At 36.2% G+C, this 12356-nt stretch overlaps 1 protein-coding gene across 1 annotated transcript in view; it reads right to left on the bottom strand.

The window, feature by feature from the left end:
* The window catches only part of CD2AP (CD2 associated protein), a 157804-nt gene that overhangs the window by 32901 nt on the left and 112547 nt on the right, over nt 1–12356 (bottom strand). The window contains exon 11 of the mRNA XM_032140345.2: nt 11994–12056. Coding sequence (XP_031996236.1) covers nt 11994–12056 — 63 coding nt within the window. The remainder of the gene's footprint in view (nt 1–11993; nt 12057–12356) is intronic.

Raw genomic sequence — 12356 nt, 5'->3', positions numbered from 1 at the left:
ACATGAGAGTCTGTTTTCAATTCTCTTGGACGTTTGGAACTGCTGGGTCATATGGTAATTCCATGTTTAACTTTCTGAAGAACCACCTAACTGCTTTTCATAGTAGCTAAAACATTTTTTATTTACACCAGTAATGTATAAAAGTCCAATTTCTCCACATCTTTGCAAACATTTATTACTTATTTTCCTTTCTTAAAAAAAATTTTAACCATCTCAGTGGGTGTGAAGTGGTACTCGCTGTGGTTTTGATTTGCATTTCCCTAAAGACTAATGATGTTAAACATCTTGTCAAGTGCTTACTGACATGATTAATGATGTTAAACATCTTGTCAAGGGCTTATATAACAAGCATGCTTATAAACCTGCTTGTTATAAAAAACAAAACTTATATATCTCCTTTAGATAATTATCTATTTCAGCCTGTGCTGCAGTTTTAAATAGGTTTGTCTTTTTGTTAAGTTATAACAGTCCTTTATATATTCTAGATACTTGCAAATCTGGTAAGATTTCTCCCATTTTGTAAGTTGTCTTTTTACTTTCTTAATGTCCTTTAATGCATAGAAGTTTTTAATTTTGATAAAGCACAATTATTTTTTCTTTGCTTAAATAAGCTTTTTGTGACATAGTCTAAAAAGAACAAAATACTTTTCTCTACATTCGTAACACTCTGAGACACCAAATGTGTGGGGATTTATTCCCACAACAACCAATTATCTGGCACCAGCTGAGTGTCCTATAATTTAATTCAATTCTGACACTATCTATCTGGGGTTAGCATCAGATCCCACAAGTTAAAGGCTCAGACCCACAAGACTGCTCCCACTTCAGATTCCAATCTCAAGTCCTGTCCTCTCGTACTTCTGATCAATTGGCTATAAATTGGGGATTCCCATGATCACTCCTCGGGTTTGATAACTTGTTAGAAGAGCTCACAGAACTCAGGAAGGCACTTTACTCACTGTTAACAGTTTATTATAAAGGACACAGCTCAGAACAGCCAAATGGAACACATGCAAAAGGCAAGGTATGCAGGAAGAGATGCAGAGTTTCCATAACTTCTCCAGGTGTACCACCTTCCCATCCCCTCAATGTGTTCACCAACCCAGGAGCTCTCTAAAATCTGTTGTTTAGGGTTTTTAATGAAAGCTAAACATTTGGTTAGTTCCCCTGGCAACAAGGCCCCTCCCCATCCTTAGGGACTTTACAAAAGCCTCCTCATTAATATAAACTCAGACATGGCTGAAAGATGCTTGTTATAAATAACAAAAGATGTTCCTCTCACCTTTATCACTCAGGAAATTCCAAGGGTTTTAGGAGCTATGGTGCCAGGAACCAGGGACAAATATTAAATATGCATTCCTTATATCACAATATCACACGTATCTAAAAACCTATTGCCAAATCCAAGGCCATGAAGATTTACTCTTGTTTTCATCTAAGAGTTTTAACTTTTACATTTAAGGTCAATGATCCATTTTCAGTTACTTTTTGCTTACAGTGTGGGGTAGGGCTCCAACTTCATTCTTTTGAGAACATCCAGCTGTGAGTACTAGAATGTTAATTCAGCTAAAATTTGCCAAATCCAAGAGAAAATGTAGATTTAAGGAGAAAAAAAAAAGTTCTATGTTAGCTGCCTGAATGACCAAGGAAGAATTACATAAGGTACAGATACAGGCTGGGTGCAGTGGCTCATGCCTTTAACCCAAACACTTTGGGAGGCTGAGATGGGAGCATCACTTGAAGCCAGGAGTTCATGACAATCCTGGGCAACAAATCAATACCCCCATCTCTATAAAAGAAAAAAAATTAAAAAATTAACCAGGTATGGTGACATGTATCTTTAGTCCCAGCTACTCTGGAGGCCGAGGTGAGAGAATCACCTGAGCCTAGGAGATTGAGGTTGCAGTGGGCTATGACATCACTGCATTCCAGCCTGGGCAAGAGAGTGAGACCCTGTCTCTAAGAAAGAAAATGAAATACAGAAAAGAGTTATCTCAAGTATATAATTTTTTTAACAAAAATGTCTAAAATGTATGCTAACAAAATACAACAAAATAACCAAAATAGGTCCTTTTATTTGCTTCAGAATATAGCAATACATTACCAACACTGTACGTAGTAAGTTAACCCATTTATTAATTCAGATGAGGGTCAATGTCCTACTGATTTAATTGAAATGGAAAAATAAGTGATAATATGGGCACCAAAGCAGGAGTGATTCCAAGTGCATAAATTCTGATTTAAAAAATCAAATATCATATTCTTTGTGATCACTTGGAGATGCCTTAGAGAAAAAATGTACTACCTAAAAAGTAGTGAGTCTATTCTTAATTGAATCTATTTTCCTAACATTTTAGAAAATTTTAGGACAAAATATATTTATTCATATTTATCTCACTGAAGTTTAAACTGCAGCATAACATTTTCAGAAACGGTAAGTATAAAGTTTGAGAAACTATTACCACATGAACAAACCAGAGTAACCACCACATAGGCCAAGAACTGAACATGATCCACATCTCTGAAGTTACCCTTATCCTTCTTCCCAATCCCTACCCCACCTGCTCCCATCCAAGCTGTCTTCTAACACCATAGATTATTTATTAATATTTTTAACTTTATGTCAATGAAATCCTAAGATTCATTTTGCTGTGTGTAGCTCTAGTTCATTTATTTGTTGCTACATGGTATCATGGTATATGAATATACCTCAACTCTTTTACCCATTCTTTTGCTGATGAACATCTGTGCTGTTTCCAATGGCAACTTTGTTATAAATTTATAAACTTTGTTATGAATTGCACTGAATGTGCAGATTGCTTTGGGTAGTATGGAAGTTTTAACAATATTGATTCTTCCAATCCTTAAACATGGAATATTTTTCCATTTTTTTGTGTGTCTTCTTCAATTTCTTGCCTCAATGTTTTCTTTGCATATATCCAGGTTGGATTCCATAGCATTCTTGGTTTTGTGGCCTGATGCTTTTAATCACTTTTAGAAAACTGAAAAACCATTGTATCTTCAAATACAGTTTCTGCTCCATTTTTTTCTCCTTCCTATCTGGTCCTCCAATTACATGTACATAAGACCTTCCCACTGTACAGTCATCCCTCTGTATATATAGAGGATTGGCGCTAAGATCCTCACGTCAAAAGCACACATACTCAAATCCGATGGTGAGCACTGTGGAACTTGCCTGCACAAAAGTTGGCTCTCCTCATACGCGGTTTTGTATTCTCACAAATACTGTATTTTTATTCCCAATTAGGCTGAAAAAAATCTGTGTATACATGGACCCCATATAGTTCAAACTCATGTTGTTCAAGAGTCAACCATATTCTTTGTGTCTCTTAAGGTCTTTTCCATATTTTCTATCTTTTTTGTCTCCTTATGTTTCAGTTCAGATATTTTCTTTTAAAAATATACACACATATATTAACATTTGTGTGTATATATTTACATATACTTATATATGTAAACGAATTCATTTAAGCTTAGATTGACTCATATTCATATATACTTATAAGGTTCTAGTTCTGTCAAAATTATCAACCCCATCTTTTATTACTTCTAACATTTATTAAGCATAGTTACTTTAAAGCTTGTATCTAGTATCTCTAATGTCTAGATCCCCTAAAGGCCAGGTTCCATTGTCTGTTGTTTTTGGTTTCTAGCCATGTGTCGTATCTATAAGTATGCCTAATTATCTCTGAATGAGTACAAGACACAAAAGATTTATAGGAAAATAGAGATAATTTAAAACTCTAGATGATGTCTTCTTCTCTAGAGAATAAAGGTTTACTTTCATTCTTTCAGTAAGCTAAGGTAGGGATAGTAAAAATCCCAGGTCACCTTCCTCTCATCAAGAATTGAAATTACTAGAAGTTGAACTTCAGTGTTCCTCAGAGTTAGGTCTATTTCCATTTCATACTTCCTTCTACAGTAAGTCCCTTTAGGAACTAAATCAAAACCTAGTTCACTAGGACACCTCCTCTTTCATGAGCTTTGAACTCTTAATTTTTGTCTCCTTGAACCCAAAAGTCTATCGAAAGTTCTTTTCATAGGCTAAGCTACCACTTTCAAGATTGGCAAATGCTCCAACAGGAAATATGAGCCCCAATGCCAGACTTTACTGGGCTCTCCTCTTCCCCTCTATCTTGATCTTATGATTCTTCATTTTATTTGTAGCTCTCCTACTCCTGGCAGATGACTCTGGCAGATATATATATATATATATATATTTGTGTGTGTATATATATGTGTATATACATATGTGTATATATATATTTGTGTGTATATACGTGTATATATATATTTGTGTGTGTATATGTGTATATTTGTGTATATGTATGTGTGTGTATATATATTTGTATGTGTGTGTGTGTATATATATATTCAAGAGTTCCTGGTCATCAAACAACTTTTTAAATGTATATATTCTAAGAAAGCTCTCTTCGTATTCTTATGCTAAGCAATCTTCTTGGACAATCTTACCCATACCCGTAAATTTAATACCTAACTTCCAGAATAGCACCTTCCAACTAAACACTTAATACAAACTCTTAGCAAAAGTTCAGCCAATATTTCGTATCAAATCCCATGTCAAAAGCTGAAGTCACATGGTTTCCTCCAGAAACTGTCTCTATTCCATACTTCCTATCTCATTTCCCCATCGTCATAATCATTAGTATCTCATTAGTCAACAAGATGTCAAAGTAGAACCTAAATTGCATTCCTTATGATAGATCCTAAATATATCTCAAAGTCTTCAGCAGACAATGCAGTTGAGTCCTCCCAAATCAATCCTACTTTCACATGATTACACTGAGACAATCAGTACATAGTATTCTTCTTACAAGTCTCATTGGTCTAGAGGTAAATGTGCCCAAAAGTGGTCCAAGAAACTGAAAAGACTTACATTCTATGGTTGGGGAGAGGTCTTCCTCTCTTTCCTGTCAAACGGACAAGAAATCATGTCACCCTGATTGCCACTCTCAGCATTCTTGTGATCACAAGAAGAGACAATCTGAAGATAAAGTGGACACTGAGGATGGCAGAATGGAAAGATATAATTCAGGACCATAACAGAATCACTAAGTGGCAGGTCATATGACTCCTACTTCTAGACTTTCAATTATGTGAGATTTTTTTTCCCTATTGTTTAAGTCAGTTTCAATAAGGATTTTCTGTTCGTTGCTCTTGAAACACTTCAGCTTCCTTTTACCCATACCACCTTCCACTATCCACATCACCATTATCTAGCTAAATACCACTAGAAAGAAGTTTCAGAAAAACAAATGTAAACATGTCATAATCTGGAATCCTTCAGATTTTAAAGAATCCTTCATATTACATAATAAGTACTATATTAAGTATCCCCTATGAATTATATACCTATTGTGTAACGCATTAGAGAACCAGTGGCAAATAAGGTACAGGTATCTATACACACACCTTTTTCCTCATGGAGTTTAATCAAATGCAGGGTAAAGAATATCCCAAGACAAACATCTAAACTAATATGTAACAGACAATAATGAGAAATACCTACTTTTAAATAGTGTAGGTAAGGAAAATACTGTCAAGGAAGCAAAATTTTAAGCTGGAACCTAAAAGATGAGAAAAACCTGGCCATGAAAGATTCTGAGAGAAGTACAATTCCAGAGAAAGGAGGATGTCCCCTAAAAAAGTATGTATTTTAGACAGAAAGTATGAAATGCAAACAGATAGAACTGTAAACACATGGAAAGCAATAAATGTAAATAAATCCAACCACTGACTGGGAATCAGAAGTATACAAATGGTGGCTGAAGCCATGAGCCTGCAGTAATAGAATTCAGAAGGAAATGCTCCTAAAGCAAAAGTGAGCAGATTCACTGCTTCTACCAGTGAAAGTATAGAACCAGACTGGCCTTCAGCACCATTTTATGCTCTTTCTGTGGGTATGACTGTGTATGTGTGTAGAGGAAGTGAGGAGGACATATGGATAAAAGTTACCATTTAAGTGATTTTATAAGAAACAGCACCTTTGTTACATTCTCTTCTACACATTTATATGCCTCCCTACCTGCATTCCAAAATAATTATGAGTTCCTCCCTTTGTATCATGAATTTCATACCAATGACATGATGAGTATCTTACTGAAAGATAAATACAAAAAAGGACACCTGAAAAAGCAGGATAACTTGTGCTTCAAAGTGGTAATATTATTACCATTCTGGGACACAGCTTGCCAGGATTTTAGGTACTTCTGGGAAAATGAAAACAACAGAGGGGCAGAGAACTGCTAAGCAGGTTTGAGAAAATCCACGTGGTGGCTTGGGACAGAAAGTAGAGAGTGAGAGTTTAATCACCTATCTAAACATTTGGGAAAATATCCCATGAAATAATGGGGAATCACTTGAGTCCGAAATAGAGGGGTGATCAGTTTCATGGTTTCTAAGTAGCTCTTTTCTGTGCCCCGCATCTCTGACAGAACAGAGTTTTTCGAAGGATACCTTCCGTGGAACCTAAGATCATAAGATAAAAACCATGAACACAAATACAAATGAAAAATACTTTATTTTCTTGGTGGAAGGCTTAAGACGCTTCAAATTGGTCCTAGCCATGGTTTGAAAATGCTCCCTCTCTCAACTATGGGAACAAGGGTAGAACTTTATGTTTACTGCTACTTAGTAAAAAATAATTTAACAATATTTAATATTCAACTGGCCCTCTCTGAATGCATGTGTCCAAAGGTCACTGGCAAAACACTGACATTTTTCTTATTCATGGTACCTGATCTATTAAAGGCATATAAGGTGTATGAGAACATTCTGAAAATACTTAGAATCATTTCCTTTGTTATGCCTGTCTTGTTTAACCTATATACAAAAAAATTCTCATATCTACTCTTAAACTCCAAAACCAACACTTTACATTAAGTTTTCAAGTCATTCTAGTGAACAGTTCTTGTGAGATTTTTAAATGGAGGCAAAATGTCTTTTATATTTATTCACATGTTTACTACTTCTGGCATTCTTCATTGCTTTGAGTAATACCAACTGCCAATCTAGTATCATTTTCCTTCTACCAAAAATAATTTCTTTTAACATTTTCTGTAATACAGTTCTACTGGCAATAAGTTCTCTGAGATTTTGTCTCAAAAGGTTTTAATTTTGCCCCATTTCCAAAAGTATTTTTGTTAGGTAGAAAACTATAGGTTGACAGTTATTTTCTTCCTGGCTTTAAGCTTTTTGTCATAAATTTGCATCAAATTAAAATTTTCAGCCATTATTTCTTTAAATTTTTTCATGTCCCCATTCTCTCACCTTTCCATTAGGTACCCCAATTACAGGTAAGTAAAACCACTTGATATTGTCACTCAGGTAACCAATATTCTGTTCACTTTTTTTCTATACATTTTTAATAGTTCTATTGCTATGTCTTCAAGTTCACTAACATTTTCTTCTGCAGTTTCCAATCTACTAGACATTCCATTCAGTGTTTCTCATTTCAGATACCGTATTCTTCTTTGCTAAAAGTTCAATTTGGGTCTTTCTTATATTTTCCAGTTTTTGCACTGTAATTCTACCTTTTTAAACACATGGGAAATGTTTATCATAGCTGTTTTAATGTACTTGCCTTCTATCTCCACCATCTCGGTCATTTCTTGCTCTTTTCTGCTGACTGATTTTTCTTCCCTGGTTGTGTATGGCTATTTTCTTGCTCTTTCCATGCCTGGCAATCTTTAATCAGAAAATGGATGCCGTGATTTTTACTCTCTTGAATACAAAATTTCATTACATGCTTTTAAGTTGTACCAAATTTTATTCTGGAATTTGTTGGCCGTATTTCCAAGATAGAGGCAGAGAAGTCTTTAAGGTGATACACTCTTTTATGAACTCTATCCAATGTGCTATATATTATGAGATCTTTCTACTCTGGCTCATGGAAAAATGAACTATTTGTGAGTTACAAAAAGGGCTTCACCTATTGCTTTCTAATGGTTGTTTCTCCATTATGGAAATTTCTTTTCATGCATGTGTAGATCAATATTCAGGCAAAGCCTCACAGTAAGCTGTCTACAGATCTGAGTACTCTCTGTGCAGTTCCCACCACTCTGGCACTCTGCCCCACAAATTGTAGCTGCCCGGGCCTTCCTAAATACCTATCTCTGCATCCTCAACTCTGTAGGACATCGAGGTCTGTCTGGCTTCCTCCTTTCTGCTGCCTGTAAACTGCTTCTAGACAATAAGCTGTGGTAATTATAGGTCTCACTTCAGTGTCACGGTGACTTATACTGTCTGATGTCCAATATGTGAAAGCCACTGTTTCATACATTTTGTCCAATTTTCTAGTTGTTTAACTCCGGAGTGTAAATTCGGTCCCTTTCGTTCCACCATGGGCAGGACTTTGCATAGATAAACATAATAAAAATGCATCATCTTTCTTTTTTTTTTTTTTGAGACGGAGTCTTGCTCTGTCGCCCATGCAGGAGTGCAGTGGCGCAGTCTCGGCTCACTGTAAGCTCCGCCTCCCGAGTTCATGCCATTCTCCTGCCTCAGCCTCCCGAGTAGCTGGGACTACAGGAGCCCGCCACTATGCCCGGCTAGTTTTTTTTTTTTTTTTTTTTTTTGTTGTTTTTGGTATTTTTAGTAGAGACGGGGTTTCACCGTGTTAGCCAGGATGGTCTCAATCTCCTGACCTCGTGATCCGCCCACCTCGGCCTGCCAAAGTGCTGGGGTTACAGGCGTGAGACACCGCGCCCAGCCTCCAATTTATTTATAAGAACAACTGACTGATTTTAGGGAAAAGGGGAAGTCACTATCTGAATTTTAACAAAACTGCTGCCTAACTGGTGACATGATTTTTTTAATAGTAAAAAAATAGATAAAAAGCCAGCAATATACCTCTTACATGTGGTTCTACATATCTTGGTAAGCTGAGTTTTTCAGGTAGGACAGATATTATAAACAAGTACTAAAAACTGATCTAAGACTCCTACCTAACTAGTTCACAAAGAATTAATCTGAGACTAATGTTTTTATTAAGCATAAATTGTGCAGCATATTTTTAAAATTCTTAAGTATAAAAAAAGAATATAAAAAACTTCCATTTTGAAAGTAAAAAGAAAGATAAAGCTAGGAAAGTACATGACATATTTAGGGACTAGAGAGTGAGTGCTACATTTAGTAAACAAGAAGGATGGAAGATGATATCAAAAATGTAATCTGGGGGTCAGTTAGTTACTGGAGGGCCTTGAATTTGAACTTTCGATTTTTATCTGAAAACTCAAAGTCTTTTCAACAAATGGTGTTGCATCAACTAGACATTCACATGCCAAAAAAAAAAAAAAATGAATCTAGACAATGATCTTACAACTTTCACAAAAATTAACTCAAAATGAATCACAAACCTAAATGTAAAACACAAAACTATAAAATTCCTAGAAGATTACACGGGAGAAAATCCAGATGACCTTGGGTATGGCAATGACTTTTTAGATACAACACCAAAGCCATGATCCATAAAAGAAGTAACTGATAAGCGTCAATCAAATTTAAAACTTCTGCTCTGTGAAGAAAACAAGCCAGACTGGGAGAAAATATTTGCAAAAGACATCTAATAAAGGACTGCTATCCAAAATATACAAAGAAAGAAACTGAAGGAAAAAAACCTGAATAAAAAATGAACAAAAGACCAGAACACTTTACCAAAGATATACGAATGACAATTAAGCATATGAGAAGATATTCAACATCATATATCACTATGGAATTGCAACTGAAAACAAAAGTAAAATACCACTACACACCTATTAGAAAGGCCAAAATCCGAAACACTGAAAATACCAAATGCTGGCTAGAATATAGAACAAAAATTCTCACTGATCGGCCGGGCGCAGTGGCTCACGCTTGTAATCCCAGCACTTTGGGAGGCCGAGGCGGGCGGATCACGAGGTCAGGAGATCGAGACCACGGTGAAACCCCGTCTCTACCAAAAATACAAAAAAATTAGCCGGGCGTGGTGGCAGGCACCTGTAGTCCCAGCTACTCGGAGAGGCTGAGGCAGGAGAATGGCGTGAACCCAGGAGGCGGAGCTTGCAGTGAGCCGAGATTGCGCCACTGCACTCCAGCCTGGGCGACAGAGCGAGACTCCGTCTCAAAAAAAAAAAAAAAAAAAAAAAAGAAATTCTCACTGATTACTAGGGGGAGTACAAAATGGTTCAGCCACATTGGAAGAAGTTTGGCAGTTGCGCCTACAAAACTCAATATACTCTTGCCATATTATCAGGTAATCCCTCTCCTTGGTATTTACCCAAATGAATAGAAAATATCTCCACACAAAGACCTACACACATTTATAGCAGCTCCCCGTATAATTGCCAAAACTTAGAAGCAATCAAGATGTCCCTCAGTAAGTGAGTGGATTAATAAACTGGGATATAAAGACATTGAAATATTATTTAATGCTAACAACAAATGCCTCCCAAGCCATGAAAACATACGGAGAAGTTTTAAAGGCATATAATTAAGTGAAAGACGCCAATTTGAAGAGGCTACATGCCGTATGATTCCAACTATATGACACTCTGGAAAAGGCAAAACTGTGGAGTCATTAAAAAAATTAATGGTTGCCAAGGGTTGAAGGGAAGGACAGATGAATAGGTACAGTAAAGAAGGTTTTTAGAGTAGTAATGCTATTCTGTATGATACTACAATGGTGGATACAGGACATTATACATTTGTCAAAATCCATAATAGGTACAACACTAGGAGTGAACACTAAAGGAAACTATGGACTTCGAGTGATAAAGAAGTGTCAATGTAGGGAGGCTCACTGATTTTAACAAATATGCCACTCTGGTACAGAATGTTAACAGGGAAAAATTGTGCCTGCGTGAAGAAAGGGAGTATATAGGAACTCTGTACTTTTGGCTCAATTTTGCTGTGAACCTAAAACTGCTCTAAAAAACAATCTCTTTAAAAAAAAAAAAATGATACTGGGCCGGGCGCAGAGGCTCACGCCTGTAATCCCAGCACTTTGGAAAGCAGAGGTGGGTGGATCACGAGGTCAGCAAATCGAGACCATCCTGGCTAACATGGTGAAACTCTGTCTCTACTAAAGAATACAAAAAATTAGCTGGGCGTGGTGGCGGGTGCCTGTAGTCCCAGCTACTCGGGAGGCTGAGGCAGGAGAATGGCATGAACCCAGGAGGCGAAGCTTGCAGTGAGCCAAGATCGCGCCACTGCACACCAGCCTGGGCCAGAGAGCGAGACTCCGTCTCAAAAAAAAAAAAAAAAAAAAAATGATCCTGGCAACAACATGAAGTATGAGCCAGAAAAGGAGCTAAAGTGAGAGAAATCAAATAAGAGGATACAATACTCTAGGCAAGAAACAAGGATGGATTAGACTACAACACTGGGAGAAGAAACAAAAAGCATTCTAAAATAGTATTCAAGTTTCTTGATGTATATAAACTAATCTACTAGTGACAATCATTGCATATCTTTATGTACAATGAGAAGGACTTATTTTCTCCAAATTCACAACAAACCAATAAGGTTTTTAGCAAAATACATATGGTACCCCGGAATAACTTTCCAGGTTTACATTATGACAAACACATGCAGTGAGATTAAATAATATGTAATTAATTATTTTCATGCTTAAGTAGGAACTGGGTCTTCAACATTCTAAGGAATTTTTTAAAAACTGAAACACTATAAAAATAATAAAAGCATAGTTATTTAATGCTTAGTTTTCTTATACAGTCTGTAAAATAACTAAAGACAACATCCTACTGAAGTAATAGTTTAATTTTTTAATGAATGTAAATTATCTGTTTGAGAAATGAACTACTCCCTCCCAGAAAACTCCAAGCATTGTTAAATGCATACTGAATACCTGTTAAAAATCAGTGTAAATGACTCCGTGTGGAGAAATAGTTCTCTTTAAAATGACAATAAAAGAAATAATTGCTTTTTTGAAAGTTGAAAATTAGCCTCACCCTTTTCTTCAGGCTTTAAAGAAAAATACTTCTTCTCTGCAGCTATCAGTTCAGGCTTTGGAGCTATGGGAAAAAACATTAATACTTTGTTAAGAAGACAGTTTTAAAGCACAGAGACAATTACACTTCTAAAAAGTAAAGATGCATTGAAAAATAACATCAGATGAAACCATGGTTTAATAGAAAGAACAATGTACTAGAATCACCAGGCTCAATTTCTAATCCTGGACCTGCCACTATTACCCTACTCTGTGGTCTCAGTTCCTTCTTTGTCAAACTTAGGTGTTAGAGATCATATCCTCTACCATACTGCAGTCCAGAAGAGCTGTGGTGATGAAAACATTCTATTTTTTCAGTATCCAA

Source organism: Hylobates moloch, unplaced genomic scaffold, assembly GCF_009828535.3.
Source record: "Hylobates moloch isolate HMO894 unplaced genomic scaffold, HMol_V3 SCAFFOLD_20, whole genome shotgun sequence".
Classification (NCBI taxonomy): Eukaryota; Metazoa; Chordata; class Mammalia; order Primates; family Hylobatidae; genus Hylobates; species Hylobates moloch.
This window is presented reverse-complemented; position numbering and strand designations above follow the sequence as displayed.